The sequence below is a fragment of the Bubalus kerabau genome, chromosome 17 (assembly GCF_029407905.1).
Source record: "Bubalus kerabau isolate K-KA32 ecotype Philippines breed swamp buffalo chromosome 17, PCC_UOA_SB_1v2, whole genome shotgun sequence".
Classification (NCBI taxonomy): Eukaryota; Metazoa; Chordata; class Mammalia; order Artiodactyla; family Bovidae; genus Bubalus; species Bubalus kerabau.
In genome coordinates, this window is record NC_073640.1 from 57178724 (window position 1) to 57201134 (window position 22411).

At 51.6% G+C, this 22411-nt stretch overlaps 2 protein-coding genes across 2 annotated transcripts in view; both read right to left on the reverse strand.

Annotated features, from left to right (window-relative positions):
* Positions 1–318: 318 nt before the first annotated feature.
* Positions 319–10164, reverse strand: DACT3 (dishevelled binding antagonist of beta catenin 3). The gene is made up of 4 exons (XM_055551960.1): positions 9903–10164; positions 4201–4297; positions 3888–4040; positions 319–2570 (listed from the first exon to the last, which is right to left on the reverse strand). Exons 1-4 carry the CDS (start codon positions 10149–10151, stop codon positions 1171–1173), a joined length of 1899 nt encoding a protein of 632 aa, XP_055407935.1. The 5' UTR covers positions 10152–10164; the 3' UTR covers positions 319–1170.
* A 5606-nt stretch (positions 10165–15770) lies between these two features.
* The window catches only part of PRKD2 (protein kinase D2), a 33566-nt gene continuing 26925 nt past the window's right edge, over positions 15771–22411 (reverse strand). Inside the window, exons 16-18 of the mRNA XM_055552427.1 lie at positions 19412–19679; positions 16557–16642; positions 15771–16222 (exon numbers count right to left, since the gene is read on the reverse strand). Of these exons, the coding sequence (XP_055408402.1) occupies positions 16010–16222; positions 16557–16642; positions 19412–19679 (567 nt within the window). The 3' untranslated portion in view covers positions 15771–16009. The remainder of the gene's footprint in view (positions 16223–16556; positions 16643–19411; positions 19680–22411) is intronic.

Below are 22411 nucleotides of genomic sequence, written 5' to 3' on the forward strand. Positions count from 1 at the left end.
AACTGATTATGACTTCTGAGAGAAGGCATTTGGGGCTGTCACTTTACCTATATTATTTGTTTCTAAACATTTTGCTTTTTCTTTATTATTTCCATTTTATGAAACTATATTTATGACCAAACAAAACTCAACCTAGGATTATTCATTGATATAAAATATTCAATGGTTAAAAAAAGATGCTATTGAGACCTAAGCTAGGATTTGACATCTGGTTCTGACACTACCATACCCAAAGCAAACAGTAGTTGCTCAATAAATATTAGTCCAAAGGAAAAGTCCATTTAACCACAAAAGGAAAGTCCACCACCACTTATGTAACACTGTGCATTTATTTACAAAGAGGTTAGAGAAACACACAGATTCTGGCCCCCCTGTGCACTGGGGAGTCACCATCGTCATAATAAATACAGTAATTTTTTTTTTTAAAAAAAAGGAAAAAATACTGGATTGGAACAACTGAGGGTCATTCTGGGCTTCCCCCACTCCCTCTCACAGGGGGTGCCACGAGATAGAAGCCATCTTCCTTTCCCTCTTCTACCTCCCAATCCTTTATATCTGTCCAGGGAGGGAGGTGAAAGATTCTTTCTTTCCTGGTGTTACCAACTCCTACTTGACCCTCAAAACCCCAAAGTCAGTGCTCCTTCCCTTTTCAGGGCACTCTGCAAGCACCCTCTGGGTCAGCCACAGAGTCTCTGACCAGGATGCTAAGGGGATATCTTAAGGGTTCAAGGATGTGGAGGGGGGCACTTTGTGAATGTGAACGGGGGCCATAACTGGGCATGGAAACGAGGAATAAGAGGGCTCAGTGAGAGAAACGAAGAGGAAAAAACGGACTAACTGTCTAAACTAAAATGGGGAAATTCAAACTGAATTACCCCTTCTGTATACCATAGTACACCCATAGTACAGATGAAGAAAGTGAGGCCCACAGAAAGGGAACTTTCTAGCCCAAGGGCTGCAGAGTCCGCAGCTCAACTGGGTCAAACAGCACTCCTCCCTGTGGTGGAGGAGAAGCCTTTTCAACCAAGACTGCAGTGGATGGGGCAGTGAAGAAGGGTCTTTGGAAGCAGAGAGAATGGTGGTCTTTGGAAAGGAGGTGTAGAAGGATCAGTGAGTGGGGGTGTGGTGGTGCAGAGGCCATGAAGGGGGATCCCAAGCAAACCTCTAAACTCACACTGTAGTCATGACCTTGAGAGAACCCGAACGGAAACGCAGTATCTTCTTTTTGAGCGCGTGGGAAGCCTTGATCTTCACAAAGACTTTGGCGGGGCCCGCAGGCGCCCCTCCACCCGCACCAGCCCCTGGCCCGGAGGCCGCGGTGGCTGCCACCAGCTGCTGAGGCCACACGAGGCCACCGCTGCCATCGGAGTCGCTGGATGCGGAGCTGAAGGCAGGCGACTCGCCTTCGCTGGCGCTCGATTCACTCTCCCCGTAGCCGCCTCCGCCGACGCCGCTCGCCGGGCCCCGGCGCCCCAGGGGCCCCAGGCGCCCGGCCGAGCACTCCGAGTCGCTGCCCGCGCAGCCGTAGAGCAGACGGCGCTGAGGAGCTGAAGGGGATGGGCCAGGAACTGGGCCTCGGGCGGCGGGGCCGCGGGGCCGGCCCCGGCGCCCATCGGCAGCGTCGATCTCGGCCGTGGAGCGCCAGCGGCGGCAGGACCCCGCGGCCTGAGCCGCGAGAGTGGGCGCCGGACCACGGCGAGGCCGCGGCGGCCGGGGCTCTTCCCTTTCGGCTGTGGGGTACTTGGGGGGACCTGGCGGAACTGCGGCGGCGCGGCCCAAAAGGCTGGTCTCGGACTGGGAGCGCGCAGCCTTGCGAGCCCTGGGCGAGCCCCTGCGGCCTGAGGCCTCGGCCATGCGTCCGCGGCGGCCCGCGGCCCGGGGACGCTCCCGAGGTGGGGACTGCTCCACGCTGCGGCCCCGCGTCAGAGGGGGCGCTTTGCGGCGCGCCGCGCGGCCAGGGAGGCCGCGGGTGGCGGCCTGCGCGCCCGGGATGTACTGTGCCTTCACCAGGCGGCCCTCCGCCGGGCTGTCGGGGGGCGAGGGGGCAGCGGGCGGCGCCACGGGCTCGGGGGTCGCCTCCGCCTCCCACGGCGAGGCCCAGGCGCGGCCCAATGGGGCCGGGCTGGCGGGACGGACCCCCGCGCGCTCCACCGGGGGCTCGGGCGCGGATCGCGCGCCTCCGGGGGGCGGGGACGCGTCGGGCGGCCGCTGGCGCACGCTGTTCTGGCGCCGCGGGCCCCCGTCCGCGCCCCCGGGGCTGGTCCGGGGCTGGCCCGCCCCCCGGCGGCGGCGCCTGCGCAAGAGCGCCGAGATGTAGCCGTCCAGGGGCCGCCCCGCGCCCGAGGCGTCGGGCGAGTCCGGGGGAGGGCGGCCGCATGGTCGCGGGCTGCGCAGCGCCACGGCGTGCAGGGGGCTGGGCGTCAGGAAGGGCCCCGCGCGGGCTCGTCGCTCCGCGGAGGAGCAGGCCTCCGGGCCCGCAGACCCCGCAGCCGTCGGGTAGGGCGCCGAGAAGGACCGCGGCACGGCTGCCCTAGCGCCCACTGTCTCGGGTACGCTGGGACTGGCGTCTCCTAGGGGAGGGAGGCAAAAAAGGAAGAGAGAAGAGAAGCTCTCAAAGCCCTTTCCCTATGAGCCTAGGAGGAGCAGTTTGCCTGCCGCCTGCCCTACTCTCCCACTCCCATTAAAAACGACAGTCGCAACGAAGCACCTGCTCTCACCCCTTTCCACACATCAGGTTCATAACCAAGTCTTCACAGTGGCCTCCAAGGCCTTGCATGGTCCGTCCTGCCTCTGCGTGTCTGACCTCCAGCTCCTCTGCACTTAGAGAGCTCCACCTCCTGGATGCACCGGGCCAGTCGCACTTCCACCTCACGGCCTCTGTATTGGCTGCTCCTGCTACCTAAACTACCCTTCCCCCAGGATGTCTGCTTGACCCAGTCCCTCTCTTACTTTAGGGCGCCACTCCAGTGTCACAGTGTCAGTGACGCCGTCTCTGGCCAAATTTTCTACAGTTGCAGTTCCCTCCCCGGCTCCAAGAAACATGCTCTCGTCCCCGTCCATAATTTTCTTTTCATGGTACATGTCAATATCTAACATCCTAGGGACTTCCCTGGTGGCCCAGGGGTTATGACTCCGTGCTTCCAATGCAGGGGGCATGGGTTCAATCCCTGGTCGGGGAACTAAGATCTTAACATGGGACATGACCGTTAAATAATGAAAAGTGAAAGTGAAAGTCATTCAGTCACGTGACTCTTTGTGACCCTAGGCACTGTAGCCCACCAGGCTCCTCTGTCCATGGGATTTCCCTGGCAAGGATACTGGAGTGGGTTGCCATTTCCTTCTCCAGGGGATCTTCTCGACTCAGGGATCGAACCCGTGCCTCCTGCATTGCAGGTGGATTCTTTACTGTCTGAGCCACCAGGGAGCTTATTAAATAAATAAATAAATAAAAATCTAATATCTTAAATGTTTTACTTATTTATCTTGTATATTATCTATTTCTCACTCGAATGTCAGTTTCATGAAGACAGCGATTTCTTTACTGCTCTATTCCTCACCCCTATGATATGTGCCAGGAAGGCACATAGTAGGGACTCAGAAACGTAGTTGAACAAATGAAGAGCAGCGATTTCTGTTTACCGAATGGCTACCATGTGCCAAGTTTCAATGTCTTTGGGCAGAGGCTCACTGAATAGTCAAAACTTCCCTGTGAAGTAGATGCTGTTATGAATCCTATTTTAATGGATGAAGAAGCCCAGAAAGAAGGAATGTGCTCAAAATCACACAGAAAGGGACAGTTACAGCCACACTTCAAATCCAGGTTGGTCTGACTCAGATGCTTGTGATCAAAAGCCTGGCTCACGGGGGCCCAACCCCACCCACCTTACCTAGGGACTTGGGCCTCTCGCTGGCATAGATGCCCCGGGGTTCAGAGGGACCCAGGCGTCCATAGGAGCCAGAGCCAGAGAAGCCACTGTCCCCACAGAAAGTCGAGGGTGGTGAGTCTGGGCCTCCCGTGGAGCTGGGGTCTTCATAGAAGCCTAGATTTCAAAGAGAAGGGGAGAAAACAATCAGTGGGAGCTGAAAGGGGGACACGGGGTGGAGGAGAGGAGATCAAGAGGCAGAGTGAGGAGCCTGTGAAACAGGAGACAGCGGGGTGGGGTGGCCCAGCAGACCCCACTACCTCTAACCCATGCTTACCCGAGCTGCGCCCACTCTCCTGTTCCAAGCCCCCAGACTCCAGGCTCAGGTCTCCCAGCTGCTGGCCCAGGTCCCAGATGAGCCCAGGCAAGGCCTCCTAAGGAGGTAGGGAGAGCAAGATGGTCAGAAGACTCCCCAGTCCTCTGCCAACTGGTCCTCTATTCTAGCAGCTCATGGGCAGAGTTTCGCTTTGACAGTGAGGCTCAATTTCAAAAAGGTAAAAGCAGTACCCAACTTCCAGAATTCCCTTCAATATCTCTGTCCCTTCAACCCATTAGAAAGTCTTCCTGGTCGTCTAACTCCAGTCCCTCATTCTGCAGTCACCTCATTCCCTCTTAAGTGTGAGTGATAAGGCTTCAGAAGGCCCCATCTCTTGTCCCTTCTCTACCAGCTGTTCCCTCTATCTGGAGCTCATGGCTCCTTAACCCCTATTAGAATGCTCTTTGAGCATAACTTCAGGTTTTCCTGCTGTAAAGGCAGGTCACTGCTAGAAGTTAGTGTTCAGGACCCAGCAGATCTCTCAGCCATTCATTCATCTGCCTTCTCCCATACTTTGACTCTCTTGTCTCAGATGCTCCCACCTCCCCCCCACGGCCCCCCTTTTTAGTCTTTATTTATTTATTTACTTGGCTGCTCCAGGTTGTAGTTGCAGCCTGTGGGACCTAACTCACTGACCAGGGACCTAACCCGGGCCCCCCCTGCATTGGGAGTGTTCAGAGTCCTGGCCACCTGGCCACTGGACCTCCAGGGAAGTCCCCCTAGTGCCCTTTATCACCAATGAAAAGTCCTTCTGCAAGTCGTAAGTTTTTCTTGCTGTAGGTTGACTCTGTCCCTCATTTGGGTAAAACAGGGTGACCACGATTCATATAAATCTTTGCACATCCCAGAAAGAATCCCCTCATGTCTACTGGAGGGCTTCCCTGGTGGCTCAGTGGTAAAGAATCCACCTGCCAATGCAGGAATTCAGGAGATGCAGGTTCGATCCCTGGGTTGGGAAGATCCTCTGAAGGAGGGCATGGAAACCCACTCCAGTACTCTTGCCTGGGAAATCCCATGGACAGAGGAGCCTGGTGGACTACAGTCCATGGGGTCACAAAGAGTCAGACACGATGTAGTGACTGATCAACAACAGCAAATGCCCTTCTGTGAATCTAGCCTTAGTGGAACTACCATAGCAAACCCCAGGGGGTTCCATTGCCTCCAGCAGCGACCCCTCCTCCTCCTGCCCTAGCTCCATCCTCACCCAGAAGCCCTAGTGTGGGTCGCAGCACCTCATCCCCATGGGAAATGTCGAGTCTACCTGGAATGGAGTCTACCCTGGATCCTTTGTGCTGCAGGAAAAGACCGCCTCCTATCAGATGTGAATAAATAAAGGTGAAACCCTTTAAGGGGAGTGACTGGGACACGGTGAGGGCAGGGGCTGAAACAACACACATGGGGTCTCCAAGACACTAGGACTTAACCCCCTTTTGAAAAACAGGACTGGAGCCAGGAAGAGTCTCACACGGATCTGGGTGAGGCCAGAGGTGGGGGCAGCCTCGGGCTGACGGTTGACCCTCAGACAAAAGCGGCTTGTCTGGACGGCAGGCAGGCAGCGGGAGGGAGGGAAGGGGGGAGGAGGGGCTGAGAGGGCAGCCGCCCAGGCTTGCCTATTTAGGGCAGAAAGACTGGCCGGCTCCCCCGCAGACAACCCCCCCCCTCCAACTTCCTATTCCTGTGGCTGCTCTCCTGGGCCCTGGTCCTTACCCCTCCCCCCTAGAACAGAAGCCCCCATCTGGGCTTGTATCTGGGAGGAAAGTCAACAGATCATTTCACTTTGAGCTCAGTGGACAGAGATGCTCAGAGTGGTGTCATCCTTGAGCAGATCCCAGGGATGCAGCCGCATGATGCAGTGTCAGGGATGGCTGAAACACATCAAGGACCACCCCTATATCCCACATCCTGTCCCACACTAATCATGTCCTTGCTCACCCCGCTGTAGCCACACTGGCTTCCTGACTGTTCCCTGAACATACCAGACACGCTCCTAACTCAGTAGGATGTGATTCCCCAGCACACTCTCCTGGCTCCCTCCCTTGCTTCATTCAGATGCCTACCTGCTCCCTTCTCTGATCATTCTTTCCAAAATAGCTCCCCATGATTCTGCACCTGGGTTGCCCTGCCTTTCCCCCACCCCCCACCCGCAACATAGCAGCAATGACCTCCTGACTTAAAATGATGTATCAGGCTGTCATTTGTTCATTTTCTCACCAGATCGTCAGCCCCAGCCCCAGAAGGGCAGAGATTCGTGTCTCTTCTGTATACTGCTGCACTGTCCCTGTCACCACCTCCCCAACCCAGTCCCAGTACCTAGAACAGTTCCTGGCTCAAAGTAGGTGCCCAGGAAATGTTTGGGAAAGGAACGAATGAATGAATACAGCAGAATACTATACAGCTGTTAAAATGCAACGAGGCCATTTCTATATAACAGAACCATCATCAAGACCTATTGTGGAGTGAAAAAAGGAAAATGCAGAGGGACTTCCCTGGTGGTCCAGTGGTTAAGCTCAACTAGGCAAGAGATGTGGGTTTGATCCCTAGTTGGGGAACTAAGATCCCAAATGCCCCGAGGCAACTAAGCCCACACTCCACAACTAGAGAAGCCTGTGCATCGCAACAGACAGCCCAAGTGCCGTAACAAAGAGCTAGCACAGCCAAAAAAAGCAGAATGTACAGTATAATGATGAGTCAGAACTACTACCTGGGGGTTGTATTAAAAGCTAAGTTACTGGGTCTGACCCCTGATTCCAGGCAGGAGCCTAAGAAATTGAATTTCCAACAAGTTCCTGGGTGATGCTACTAGTCCATCAGGCCATACTTTTTAAGAACCATAGTCTCTGATACCTCACCCAAGAAACTGGAATTTGAAAAAAGCAAAGCAAACTCTATGTATTTTGGAATGTAGCCTGTTTTTGTGCATAGATGCAGAATTCACACCAGGGTGACAACGGTGATCACAGACAAGAGGGTGGATTTTAGGGGGTCAGGGGATGGATGAGGGGACTGGATAGTAGGATGAAGTGTTTATGGAGGCACGGCTGGGAGCCAAATTGCCAGGGTTCAAGTTCAGCCATTTGCCAACTGTATGACCTTGAGCCAGTTTCTCATCTCTGTTTCCTCATCTCTAACATGGGCATCTTTTGATTCCAATGGGGTTGTTGTAAGGATTAAACAAATTTAAACAGCAGTTCCTTTTAAGCACTTAATAAATACTGACTTTTATTATTACATGAAAGCCATGAATTTCCAACAGGGAAAATATAAAATCATGCTTTACTGGTGTAATTAGAAATAAATGAAAAAAGACTTTTTTTCCCCCCAATAAGTTCTGTAGGTCCAATTTCAGTTCTTCCACTGCAGGGAAGAGCAGGAGTAAGGAAGATAAATAGCAGAGGCCTCTTCCTCCCCGGTGCCTGGACCCCACAACACTCCCCTATTTGCAAGTCTGACCTCATTTCTTCATCCTCCCAGCTGCAAGAGGATGAATCTTTAAAAGACCAGAAGGTCCTTGGCCTGAATCTGGCTCTCTGCCTATTCACAGTGCCCCTCATTGGTTTTTTTTTTTTTTTGCAAGCCCATTTGCAAGTGGACCTGACACTGTCCAACTCAGGCAGGTTTAAGAGGAATGTGGTTTGGACCCCTGGAGACCCCTTTGCCCAAACTTTCCCAGACCTTTACTGCCCCCACTCACATGCCCTGGTGTGTGTCCAGTTCCCTTGATCTCTGTTAGGAAGTCCTTCTGCAAGTCTAACTTGAGTCCTTCTTGCTGGAAGGGGACCATTTTCCTTGGCGGGAGAAAACAGCACTCCTGCCCCATTCAGGATTCTTGCCTCTTTTCTCTGAGGTTCCCCCTAATCTTTCCCTGCATCCCTATCTTTCCTACTAGAAATGAATCAATTCTGGCCTCAATCTTTCTTGTTTCAAAGGGAGTGTATCCCTGGGTGGCAGGATGGAGGAGTCGAAGGGGTGAGCATCACACAACAGAGGCTCAGGGATCAGGGGAGGCCCCCCACCCCCTCTTTGGAAGGACCCAGGAACCCCCAACACCAGAGGAGTTTATATTTAGCGCTTCTCTGCTCCTCCCTCAGTGGCGCTGTCTCCCTCCCGTTGCCTGCCACCGCCTCCTCCCTGATGCGGGGACGGAGCTCTGCTTGGAGATTGTTGGGGGGTGGGGTGGGAGTACTGATGGCTGGGAGTAGACAGAGGGGCAGAAAAGGGGGAGACTGAGGCAGAGAGAGGGAGAGGATGAGGGGCAGGGAGGCAGGACGCAGCTGGCCCATCCCCATGCCTTCTGCCTCTCTTTGGAGGGATGGGAGGTGCCTTCCCAAGCCCAGCCAGTTTAGGGTGGGGTGAGCTGGTGAGGGCCCCCACAACGCGCGGCTCTAACTTTGGGAGGGGGTGGGGCCTCCCACAGCTGTTTCTGTTTCCACAGAAGAATGTGCAGGGTCCCTCTCCTGGCGGGGGTTGGGGGGGTGCGGTGGGGGGAGGGGCTGGCCGTCCAGCCCCAGAGTCTGGCTTCAGTTTACCCCCACCTCCCCGCCATTCCCCATCCAAGGAGGGGGCAGTCGAGGTCAGTAGCAGGGAGAGCCCCCTCCCCCTGCTACCTCGGCTCAGGTTTCCCCAAACGGGAAGCTCTGACCACACACAGGCTTGGGGATGGGATCAGCAAGTGGAGCTGGGGTCTGGGGCCTGGCAGGCTGGGGGGAGGGGAAGAGAGAGACAGGGATGTGGGGCAGGAAGAAATGCAAGAAAAGAAGACCAAGGGAGACAGAGAGACAGAGGACTGAGAAAGGCAAAGAAACAGCACAGAAAGTCACAGAGATGTGGCAGGAGGGAAAAGAGTGCAAGAAACCCAGGAGAATTAAGGAATAACAAAGAGAGGGAGAGAGGGGTGATGTTCCCTAAGTCATTCTGGATACCTTGCCTCATCTTCCACCATCAAGCACCCAGGGCGTCTAGAAGTCAGACTCTCATGCTGCTTCAATTTGCCACCGCTTGGGTTAAGCAGGGCTGTGACCAGGTAGCAAAGGAGGCAAAGTGTCACCAGAGGGTCGAGATCACCGTGGGATCCTAAGGGACTGTGAACTTCCTCTCAGCAGCAATCCTTCCCTCAGGAGGTTCGAGGATCCCCTCCCCCCTCCCCGCCCCCTCCGGAGATCTCCAAGCACACCAGGACTTAGGGAAGACGGGGGGGTGGGGCGGGGGGGGGAGCGCTGATAGGGAGGCCAGGAGAGGGGCATGTTTGGATCCGGCTGTGTGACCTTGGGTGAGTCGTTTGCCCTGTCTGAGCCTCAGGTTTTTTCCTCTATAAAATGGGTACTATCACCCCATTATCCCCCAAGCTGCAAGAAGACAACGCCTGCCGAATACTTAGCCCGGGCTTGACACGTACTTGGCGCCCAGATGGATTTTCTTTGGGGAAGGGGTGTAGGGAATGCGGGCCTGTGCATCACACGAGGGACCAGCAGAGGCGAGGTAGCCCCCTTTCCCAGTTTGGGGGCGGGGAGGCCTGATCCCGCCCGCCACCCAGACTCTCCAGCCCCACCCCCCTCTCCTTTTCCCCTCCTCCCTCCCCCACCCGGACGGGTGTCTGAGCATCCAACCGAGACAGACAGACAGACACAGACGAGAGCACAGGGACGGAAGGACAGGCGGCCCCTCACCAGCTGCTCTTCCAGGGCCGCTGCGGCCCGGCGCGCCGCCGCCGCATCTTCGTCCTCGTCGGCGTCCTCCTCGTCCTCGGCCTCGGCGCCCCCCATTCCGGGCTGGGCCAGCCGCAGCGCCTGCTGCACGCGGTACTCCTGCCTCTCCCGGAGCCAGTGCAACTCGCAGAGCCCGGCCAGGCTGCCCTCTAGCCAGCCCCGCAGCCGACCCCGCTCGGGGCTCACCGGGAACGAGAAGGCCCGGATCATGGCTGCGGCCCCCCGCCCCAGACCGGCCGGGCCCCGCGGCCACCCCTCTCCCGGTCCCACCTCCCCGCCCCAACAGCCCGCCTGCCAGCCCGCCCGCTGGCCCGGCTGTCACCGTCTCATCTGCATAGGCGCCCGCCCATTGGGCCGCCCACCCGCGCCTTATCTGCATGGCCACGCCCCCAGCGACAGAGCAACCCCGGCTTATTGGCTGGTACCCTTCTTTACGAAGATGCTCTGCTGTGCACCCCCCAACGCGACGCATGCTCGCAGCTGCCTACTCGATCGGCTTACGGCCCTCCTCGCCACGCCCCCCTTCTCACCGCCTTTTGGGCTCTGGCCACGCCCCCACGCGTCACAATGAAACAAGTCCTCCCTTGCCCGGATGTCATTGGTCCTGGTCTCTCCCATCCCGCAGCTGGTTCCGCCCCCTTGCGGGAGAGCTCTGGCTGTCATTGGACTGTCCCGCGAGAAGGGCAGGGGTGATCTATAAATAAAGAAGGGGTCCTTGGGACATTTTGGCAGCTGCTCCTCTCTCCCCACCTCCTAACCTTCAGCTTCTGAAGCGGCGCGCGGGGCGGAAAGGATTTGAGAGTCTAGTGCTGATTTTGCCTCCTCTTCCAGGAAGCCTTCCCAGATATTCAGCTGTAATACGAGAGGGCCAGGCCAACTGAGACGACATCCACCCATAAAATTGTGCTTCTAAGCGAGGTCGGCTTCACGGGCATATGACCCGCTTAGGAGGGCCCCGAGTTTGGTTTAATACTCTGCTGTTACTGTCTTGAAATTCTTATTTTTTGAAAAAGGGCCTTGCACTAGGCCTTTCAAATTCTGTAGCCAGTCTTACGTCTAAGAGTCTTAAGATCGGTCATGCCCCAAATTTGGGAATTATAAGACCCTGGGCCGAACAGAATCTAAGTGTCTTTTATCTCCCAGATGCTGTGAGGCTTTGCGCTCACCATTCAACGATTCCAGGGGCCTTTGTACTACGTTCTAAGAGGCTTTGTTCTCGGCCTTCTAAGATGCTCTGTTCTCAACTCTCTACAGTTCATGAGTCTGAGCCTGACATTCGTTTGCAAGGTTCCCTCCTCCCTCCCCTGGCTCCTTGAACAGGGCTGAAGCCCCCTCAGGCGGCCAGCCTGTGTCACTACGCTGAGTGTGCGTCAAGATTTAGCTCCAAAATTTATACCCATTTCTCAGACTGACTTTGACTCCCTAAAAACCAGAACCCAGAAGATAGTGCAAGATCCTTCCTCCTTTATGATCCCGGGTTACCTTCTGGTCCTGGACTGGAGAGAAAATGTTAGAGATTGCGAGCAAAGACTCCAGAACCAGACTATCTGGGGTGAGCCCTAGCTCTACCACTTTCTAGCTGTGTGACCTTGGAAAACATGCTTGCCCTCCCTGTGCCCCTTTTGTTAGCTGTCTAATCGGGGCTGTAATACTGTCTACTGCATAGAATTGTTGAGGATTAAGGGAGATGTTTGTCAAGTGCTTGGCGCACTTCCATTATAAAGAGCCACAGAAGGGTCTGATAAATAAGGTAAACATAATCTTATGAGTCCCACGGAGAAAAAATGAGTCTGGATTTTAGTAGAGATAAACTTTATTCAATCCTCCTCTTGTTTAAGACAGATGTAGACTGCCATTTATCGTTGATGTTGTTCAGTCATTAAGTCGTGTTCAACTCTTTGCAACCCCATGGATTGTAGCCCACCAGGCTCCTCTGTCCATGGAATCTTCCAGGCAAGAATGCTGGAGTGGGTTACCATTTCCTTCAGTTACATTAATTTACCAACAGTGGGGAGATGATCAGGTTGATGAAAGGGGATATGGAAAGCTCGCTCTCAAACAAGATTTTCTTGGCAGTAAGTGTGTGGGGTGATGTCAGGATTGGTTTTCATCCCTGCTGTTTGTGCAAGACCAGTGGAACCATTTTCTGTGTAAAATGTTGGATCTGGAGCTGACTTAGGGTTCTGGTCACCACCATTTGAAGATAAGTATCCCTAGGAAGATAAATAAAAAGAGAATTGCTCATGATCCAATTAGGGAGTAAAACCAAAGATTTGAGACAAGAGTGCAGCCAGATGAGAGGGTTCCAAGTAGGAGATGAAGAGAGATCCTTAGTAGGTGGAGTCAGAAGAGTGGTAGCAATTTTCTGGATTTCCTTGTTGGCCTTTGGATGGTAGGGATGATGATGTCTGCAGAGTTCCTGGGAATGAATGTACCACACATGACTCCTGATCCATAGATAGGGTAGGGGGAGCTTCCTGTGCAGATGGAGCACTGAGTTGGGAAGGGTCTTGGAAGGGAGTATGGAAGGAGGGCATGGCAACCCAGTCTAGTATTCTTGCCTGGATAATCCCACGGACGGAGGAGCCTGGTAGGTCGTAGTCCATGGGGTCACAAAGAATCAGACACCACTGAGCAACTGGGCACGCACGCAGACACCCATGGAGAACTAAGATCTCACATGCCACATGGCTAAGGCCAAAAAAATAAAAAATTAAAGTGTGGCAAATTGTGGCATCTCATCAAAATCATTGCTGGGCCCTGAGGGTGGTTGAAAGGTGGATAGACAATGAGATACTTAAGGGGTGGGGTGGCCCCTGTATCTACAAAGCTGGGGGTAGCATGCCCATTAATGGGGATGGTCATTTGCCTCTGTGGGTTGAGGGGTGTTTATGGATGAAGAGGAGAAGGTCTGCTGGGAGTCACCGGGGAGAATGAATCTCAGGTTCAAATTCCTTTTATTTGTTTATTTAAATATTTATTTGGCTGCATCAGGTCTTAGTTGTAGCATATGGGATCTAGTTCCCTGATCAGGGATGGTACCCAGGCTCCCTGCATTGGGAGCACAGAGTCTTAGCCACTGGACCACCAGGGAAGTCCTTCAAATTCCTTTTTTGTATTTTAAAGCTGGACAGGCTCAAGTCCAACGTCCCTTTTCTTTATAGTACCTGTAGGTGTCTCTCTCAAGATTAGGCTTAGTGGTTTCTGATGGCCCAATAGGATGGATTTTTACCTATTTATCTCCAATTGTTTAAGTATCAGGACCTTAAATTGGATTGTGTGGATTTTTTTTTTTTTTGCATCCTCATGTTGGACTCTCTTGGAGTTCTGTAATCAGGCTAACACGATGTTTTTGATTGTCTTTGGTTTCTGACCCCAGGATGTTGACAAAAGTCGTGGCCAAGATAGAAGCAGTGTGATTGTCAGGGATCAGGCCTGAGTACTCTTTCCATCTATTTCCTGGCCTGGCTCTATCATTGCAGATGGATTTGTCCCTCTGTTGTCTACCCTCCTGAATTTTAGACCAGTTAGTTTTAGGAGAAACACTCAGGATGGGGTCTAAGAGACATGCCCCAAAAGTGTGGGCTTGGAATATGCCTCAGAGGTGTTCTGGTTTGTTTGGAGATCCTCATTGACTAGGGTTCATTCAACCTTTTCAAATTAAAGAGCTGCAACTCCCCAACCAACCAGCAGATGGGCTAATTGATATAAGTTGGGAAGACATGGCAGATGGTGATTGCAGCCTTGAAATTAAAAGATGCTAACTCTTTGGAAGGAAAGTTATGACCAACCTAGATAGCATATTCAAAAGCAGAGACATTACTTTGCCAACAAAGGTCCTTTCCAGTGGTCATGTATGGATGTGAGAGTTGGACTGTGAAGAAAGCTGAGCACCAAAGAATTGATGCTTTTGAACTGTGGTGGTGGAGAAGATGCTTGAGGGTCCCATGGACTGCAAGGAGATCCAACCAGTCCATTCTAAAGGAGATCAGTCCTGGGTGTTCTTTGGAAGGAATGATGCTAAAGCTGAAACTACAGTACTTTGGCCACCTCATGTGAAGAGTTGACTCATTGGAAAAGACTCTGATGCTGGGAGGGATTGGGGGCAGGAGGAAAAGGGGACAACAGAGGATGAGATGGCTGGATGGCATCACCGACTTGATGGACATGAGTTTGAGTGAACTCCAGGAGTTGGTGATGGACAGGGAGGCCTGGCGTGCTGCAATTCATGGGGTCGCAAAGAGTCGGACACAACTGAGTGACTGAACTGAACTGAACTGGGAAGACATGGAGCCTAAGCTCTAGGTACTAGCCTAATTTGTTTAGTTGCTAAGTCGTGTCTGACTCTTTTGTGACCCCATAGACTGTAGCCCGACAGGTTCCTTGGTCCATGGGATTTCCCAGGCAAGAATACTGGAGTGGGTTGCCATTTCCTCCTCCAGGGAATCTTCCCAACCCAAGGATCAAACCCACATTTCCTGCATTGCAGGCAGTTTTAAATTGGCTGCTGAATACCATCCTGGTTTTATGGGGCTCAGGAAAATCTTTAACTATGGTGTGTAACTTCGAGCATGACCAAGGTGTATAGAGAACTTGGCTAAGTGCATGCTCTGATCTCTTGCCTTCAGCTCTACAGCCAAAAGTCTGGGTGATAATGGGGAGCTAGGGCACTTTTTCCAGTGGTCATGTATGGATGTGAGAGTTGGACTGTGAAGAAAGCTGAGCACCAAAGAATTGATGCTTTTGAAGTGTGGTGTTGGAGAAGACTCTTGAGAGTCCCTTGGACTGCAAGGAGATCCAACCAGTTCATTCTGAAGGAGATCAGCCCTGGGATTTCTTTGGAAGGAATGATGCTAAAGCTGAAACTCCAGTACTTTGGCCACCTCATGCAAAGAGTTGACTTATTGGAAAAGACTCTGATGCTGGGAGGGATTGGGGGCAGGAGGAGAAGAGGACGACAGAGGATGAGATGGCTGGATGGCATCACTGACTCGCTGGACATGAGTCTGAGTGAACTCCGGGAGTTGGTGATGGACAGGGAGGCCTGGTGTGCTGCGATTCAGGGGGTCATAAAGAGTCAGACACGACTGAGCAACTGAACTGAACTGAGGGCACTGAAGGACAGGGGTCAAAGGACAGAAGTTCTCTCTGCCTACAACCTTTTGGGTGAAGGTGAACCTCAAGTCAGCTTAGAAGAACTGCCCCCAAAGACACCCAGGCTCATTCTAGGCTGCCCCACCCTCTTGGGCTCTCCCATTCCAGCCTTCCCCACTCTGGGTCCTCACTAGCCAGGAACAAGCCTGTCTCTCCCACTGGATGGTGAAGTCCCTGAAGGCAGGACCTGGGCTGGCTCGGTCACCACCGTGTCCCCAGCATCACTCCGCACAGTGTGACAAATGGATGAGCCAGCGAACAAGAGAAGTCATCACATCAACTTATAAGAAAATACCAACTACAGTGTATCGATTTTCTACCATAGACCAGATGTGCAGTTAGTAGCAGTAACACCAAATTAAAAAATTAAACCATTAAGCCATGAGATTACTTGAGTTTTTGAGTTTTTCTAAATCCTTCACCCCTCCGATCATATTCCTTCTATCTCTCCTCCATTAATCTTCCCTCTCTTCTTTATGCTCTTTCATATTGTTTCCCTTTCTAGTCTTGCCGCCTGGCAGTGCTCCCTCCGTATATTTTTTTTATCCGTTAGTTCTCCTTCCAAAACTCCTTTCCCTTCAGTGCCCCTCCCTCCATCCCTCCTCCATCCCATTTTTTTTCCAGATGAACTCCATCTTGGTGAGCAACAGACTCAATAATACGAGAGTGCGGTGTGGCCAAAGACCAAGGCCATAGGGCCAGAGATGAGTCCATTTTAATTGTTGGGGAATTAACTTTGGAAATAACCCCGGCCCCTGCCCCTGCCCCCGCCATGCCCCTCCCCCGGGGGCGTGTCCAATTCGGGCAGGAAACTGCTTTCCTTAGAACAGTTCATCACTGGTAAGGTGTGGAGCGTCGCTCTCTGAGCACGCAAGGACAGCATCATGAGGCAGCCAGAGTGGGAGCCCGAGACCTCAGAGGACACTGATGCGCTCGGCCAGCCCCTGCATCTCGTGGTCCGGGGGTGGGAGGGTCCCAACGAGCACCTTGTCGGCTGGCAGCCCCGGCCCAGGTAGTGGGTGCTCTGCCACAAACTGCTCCCAGCGCGCATCGTCACTCTCGTGCGTGATGTACCGCTCGCCCATCTTCCCTTCCAGTTCCCGGAGGTCCAGCCACGTCTGGTACTCCTGGGCCGGGGAGAACAGGGATTAGTTTTGGTACTGCTCCAAGGGCAGCCAATAGTTGCCAGAGCATCACCCCCATGAGATCTGCCCTGCCAGTGAGAAGCCGGATACCAAGGACCGTGAAGCCACACCCTTCACAACCTACCTAGCCAATTAGCTCCACCTCCTTCTACAGCCCAGCCAATGGGAAACTCAGCCACATTCCCTGTCCACGGGAAATGTACCTACAACCTAAACTACCTTAGTATCCTATAAGAGACGTGGTTCCACGCCTTCCTCTATCTCAACGAATGACTCAGCCCCTCTCACTTGGCTCTAAGCCCCGCCCCTGGATCACCTGTAACCAGGGGTGGCTGAGAGACTTGTCCACGCTGTAGCGCTTGCGCATCTTCACCTGCAGCAGGTTGTTGATGAGGTCGATGGCTGCACCGGAAGGAGAGAGACAGCTTAAATCCTGTGGGGTGAGGGGCCGCCCCTCCTTCAACAGGCACCCCACCCTACTCACCTGCCATGGGGCCTTCCTTCAGTGCAGTAAGCCTCACCTGCACGAATCACTCTCCCACCTATTTCCTCATTAAACTACACATTTATCCCCATCCCTATCGTTGGATCCTACATCTCCTCACCAAGTCTCATACCATAGGAATCCTTCCCCATTCCTATGTCACCTTCATAGGTTTTTTTGTCATACAGAAGTATGTACAGGTACATCTGTACTATATTTCACTTAGTATTTTTCTTTAAGCCAACTCGTTTACCCAAGATTGCTGGGATGCGGACAAAGCAAGTTGGTTAAAAACAATATATTGTGTATAGCACGCTGCCACTGTGTAAAAGGAGAAATAAGAGAATGTATGTACCCGTATTGGCTTGCATAAGTATATAGACTTGTAATAGACACTGCTTTTGGGAAGGATGTCAAATAAAAGAATAAGAGAGAATTTTCATTTTAGACCCTTTTGTACATAGAAAAAATTTGAACCATGTACATAACCCTTGGAAAATAGGTAGAATTTGGTTTTAAGTCAATTCACTTTTTCAACTCACTTTTTAAGGTGAAAATACACAAATATATATTTATATATGTAATTGTATAAATATGTACTTTATATAAAATATAGGATACAGAATTATATAAAATGGAAACTTTATCACCCTGGTCAATAGAAATCCTAAGATAACTTGCCATGTCCACAAATATAAAATGAAAAGAAAACAATGTTAGGAGATGCTAATCAGGCACCAGTTTCCTGCAGAAGGCCCAGAGTCAGAGGTCTGCTCTCTATGAAAAGGATTAGCGAGCGTCAGGCATTCAAGACAAGCTAGCACTCGTCCAAGGCTCCCTGCTTGATCATGAGCCTTGAAAGACAAGGCCCCACTGTGTAAACTCCTCTGAGTATAGGCCTTGTTCTCACAGGCTCCCTTGCACAGACCTATCCACACTCAAATTCACTCGCATACACCGGAGGACACACTTTGACTGAGGGACTCCGGATCAGGTCCCAAAAGACAACCCCTTATACTGCTCCAGGACTCAAGTCAATCCACCTCCTCACTGCTCAGTGTTCATCTTTCTTGGGCCACCAACACCTTTTCCTGCACTGAGAAACCCCCTTTGCCTGCTCTATGAGGTCACACCCTCTATGCCCCTCCCCCTCCTCTTCACAGACCACTGGGCAACCTTCTTTCATGATCCCTTCTCTTCACCTGATTCCAGTATTCCCAGAACATAGGACAGTGAGTACTAGGCACAAAGTAGACACTCAACACATACTTGTTGAAGAAACTCTTATGGATGAGCTTGGTTTTTTGTTTTCTTTCCCCTGCACCTTATGTCTTTTGGAATCTCAGTTCCCTGACCAGGGATTGAACCCTGGCCATGGCAGTGAAACCACTGAATCTTAATGACTAGACCACCAGGGAACTCGCAAATGCTTGTCTTTTTAACTAACCTCCTTCCCACACTTCTGTCTTCCTGAGCTTCTGGTTTCAGAACCTGCCCTTTGTTCTAACTCATTTAAGGCATCTTCACACACCCCAGTATCTTAGCCTCACCCTTGGCTCATCCTCACACCTGGCTTTGCCCCAAAGCTGGGGGCCCTCAGGAGTTAAATTTTCCAGACCTGTCTCCAAGTCGGCAGGAGCATCACAAAGACCATCACCACCACCAGGCCACGATGCCAAAGCCCCTACATGCAGAGATCCCAATGTCCACCTCTGTCCTGCCCTCTAGCCCTGACCCCCATAGCCCCATTCTTCTCCTGACCGCCACATGCTCCCAGATTCCAGGCCTGACTTTGGTTTCAGGATCAGTCCTTCCCTTAGAAGTCTGCAGAAACCCTCCATGGCCCTGCCCCTCCTCTAGTGAAAGTGTTAGTCACTCAGTCATGTCTGACTCTTTGTAACCCCATGGACTGTAGCTCATCCGCCAGGATCCTCTGTCCATGGGATTTCCTAGGACAGAATACTGGAGTGGGTTGCCATTCCCTTCTCCAGGGGATCTTCCCAACCCAGGGATCGAACCCAAGTCTTCTACACTGATGGCAGATTCTTTACCACCTAAGCCACCAGGGAAGCCCTGCCCCTTCTCTAGCTAAGCCCCTAAACCAGCTCCCTCCATCACTGGATCTAATCCCAGGGCCCAGGCCCATCTTTATCCCAGTCAAGGCCCCAGTACCCGGCAAATTAGCCAAGCCCTTGTTCCTCAACCCTGCCCCCTGGCGCCACTGCTTCTATGGGGTTAATCCTTTTGAGGTCATAACCCCAAAGACTTCAGGCTCCAGCCAACACCTTGGGAGGACCTGTTCTTTCTCCTGGCCACCCCAGCCCTTTGACTTTCTCGGGTCTAGTCCTTCTCCTGGTCTCGCCCTAGACAAGCCAAGTATTAATTAATAGCCTCCAAGGTGGCAAGTGTCTTAGTGTTTGTAGGGCACTTCCTTTCCAACTCGCATAACCTAGTTTAGGCTTGAGGCCTCGGACCCTAGTTTCACACACGTGCTGAGTCCCTCCCGCAAAGTTTCCGGTCTCAGTGCCTCCCTTAAACAGAGTCTTCCGGGTGCTCTCGCCCCTTCACTAGGCTCCACCCTCACGGCCACAGGCCTTCTCAGGACAGCCCCGCCCATTATCCCCACCACGCCCCCACCGCGGGGCCCCGCCCCTCGCCTGCTCCCAGGAGTCAAGCTAGCCCCGCACCTCCAGCCGAGATGCAGCTCCAAGGGCAGGCCGGGTACATGAACGCAGCATTCTGGATCTGGTCTTTGATGTCCTCGTCCTCGTTGAAGGGGAACGTGCCGCTGAGGCTGACGTACATGATCACGCCCACCGACCACATGTCCAGCGAGCGGTTGTAGCCCTGGTTGAGCAGCACCTCGGGCGCCAGGTAGGCCGGCGTGCCCACCACCGAGCGCCGGAACGACTTCTCGCCGATGATGCGTGCGAAGCCGAAGTCGCACAGCTTCACCTGCGGAGGCGGGGGGTAGAGGGTCTCAGGGCGTATGGAGGGCGTGCCTCCTGCCTCTGCGCAAGCGTACCGCCACCACGGTATTCCAGACAAAGTCGAATGCTGGTTCGAATTCAGGCTCCTCTGCTCACTAGCTAGCTGGGTGACCCTGGGCAGGGTGCTTCCTCTGTCTGGGCCTCCGTTTATTCATCTGTACGAGGAGGAAGATCGTACCAGCGCCTATCTCAAAGGGCTGTCGTGAGGATTATATGGGTTTCATCCATCTAAAGCTCACAGGACAATAAATGCGCGACCTGCAGTGAGGCTCCGTAAAGGCTCCCTGCTGTCATCCCTCTGTCACGTCGAACAGGTCTCAACCTTCTTCTGCCTCTATCTCCTCTTTTGCACCACGGCGATGCTAATAGTCCCTACCTTAAAGGATAGCTGTGTGAACTGAAAGAGTAAATATATGGGAAAATGATAGGAGCAGTGGCGGGCGTAAAGAGAGCCTCGGGGATCTCAGCTGAGGGACAGAAGTTCTCGAAGCCCCGTTTTTGTCATCCGGGTTGAGGATGTTAACAGCAGCTGCCGATCAGGCCTCCCTGGGGATTAAAGGGCACCCAGCATGTAAACAGCTAAGCACGGCATCCATGGTAATAGGTGTGAACCGACCTTGCCCTTGTTGGAGGCAGTCTAGGGTCATGGATAGGCTTCAGAGCCAGCAAGTCTGGGTTCAAGGTCCTGTCTGCTGCCTACCAGTCCATAGGCAGCTGCCACCTCTATTCGTATACTGTCCCTCCCCTACTCAAAACCCTTCTCTGGCTCACTATTGCCCCAAGCCTCTATTGCATTCAAAAACAGCCACACCCCAACCCCTGATCCAAATCTGACAGCCTTTTCCTAGGATCCTTTGCCCTTTTAACAGACCTTATAATCTTTTACTTTTCTAAGATCCACCCTTTTCTACCTATCTTATGATGGAATATTAAATGGACATAAAAAGAAGTGAAGTACTGACACATGCTATAACATAAATGAACCTTGAAAACATTAAGGGAAAGAAGCCAGTCACAAATGATGACATATTATTATTGTATATTCCATATATGTACACATGAAATACATAATATGGAACATACAATAATATAATGTGTCATCCTTTGTGACTGGCTTCTTTTTCTTAATTGTTTTCAAGGTTCATTTATGTTACAGCATGTGTCAGTAGTTTACTTCTTTTTATGGCCATGTATAATAGGCTTCCCTGGTGGTTCAGATGGTAAAGAATCTGCCTGCAGTGCAGGAAACCAGGTTCAATGCCTGGGTCAGGAAGATCCCTTGGAGGAGGGCATGGCAATGCACTCTAGTATTCTTGCCTGGAGAATCCCAGGGACAGAGGAGCCTGGTGGGCTATAGCCCATGGGGTTGCAAAGAGTTGGACACGACTGAAGCTACTGAGCACACACACACACACACACATACAAAGAGAGAGACAGAGAGAAGTGTTTGTTTATTCCATTTACATAAAATGCTCTAACTGACAAATCCACATAAAGTAGATTAGTTGTTGTGGGTAGGGGGATGGTGCAATTGGAGGATGTTGACTAGAAGTATGAGGTTTCTTTTGTGGTTATGAAAATGTTCCAAAATTGATCATGGTGATAGTTGCACAACTCTGAATACCCTAAAAACCACTAAATTGTATAAAGTGGTAAATTGTATAGTACGCACATTATATCTCAATAAAACTTTTTTTTTTAAGTACACCACAGGGCCTTTGCACAGGCTGCTCCCACTGACTAGAACACTTGTCCCCTCCCCCAAAAAAACCTACTCTTTCTTCAGATAAATTTTCTCTGAACTTCCACTGGGCTATACAGTTTGAGCTCATAGAACTGTGTCACAGAACTCATCACAGATATAATTACATTCTTGTGACAATTTGACCAGTATTTCATCTTTCCTCTTTGAGTTTTGCTGTCCAGTATGGTGGCCACATGTGGCTGCAGAGCACCTGAATGTGGCAAGTGCAACTGAGAAACTATTTTTTATTTAATTTTAATTAATTTATATTTTAAAGGGGGTCCTAGATTTTTTTATTGGATAATTTTTAAATAAGCTTGGAACAACTTAGGTGTGTCAACCTACTTTCCCAACTGTTAACTTTCTGAAATCTAAGTGCAAAATCAAGTATTTCTCATAGAAATTTATTACCCAAATTGAGATTTACTTTAAGTGTAAAATACACAACAGATTTGGAAGACTTAGTAGGAAAAGAAAGACTATTTCATTAATAATGTTTATGTGGTTGATTATGTGTTGAAATGGTAATATTTAGATATACTAGAATAAAGTATATTAGCAAAATTAATTTCACCAGTTTCTCTTCAGTTTTTAAAATGTGGCTTACTAGAAAATGTAAAATTATAGATAGGGGTTCACATTATATTTCTTTTTAATTAATTTATCTTTATTTATAAATTAATAAAATTTAATTTCTACGGGATCTCTGGTTGTGACCTGTGAACTATTGGTTGCATCATGTGGGATCTAGTTTCCTGACCAGGGATCGAATCCCGGCCCCCTGCTTTGGGAGCACAGAGTCTTAGCCACTGAACCACCAGGGAAGTAAGTCCCAGTACATTATATTTCTAGTGGATATTACTGCTGTAAGTTAGAGTTTCTCATACCCTGCACTACTGATATTAGGGAAAGATAGTCTTGTATTTCGGAGAAGGCAATGGCACCCCACTCCA

Coding starts and splice junctions, on each gene's coding strand:
- DACT3 (XM_055551960.1), bottom strand. CDS start 10,151: ATGATCCGGGCCTTCTCGTTCCCGGTGAGCCCCGAGCGGGGTCGGCTG. Junction 4,298..9,902: donor CGGCCCTGGAAGAGCAGCTG/GTGAGGGGCCGC, acceptor CTACCTCCTTAG/GAGGCCTTGCCTGGGCTCAT. Junction 2,571..3,887: donor CGAGAGGCCCAAGTCCCTAG/GTAAGGTGGGTG, acceptor TCCCTCCCCTAG/GAGACGCCAGTCCCAGCGTA.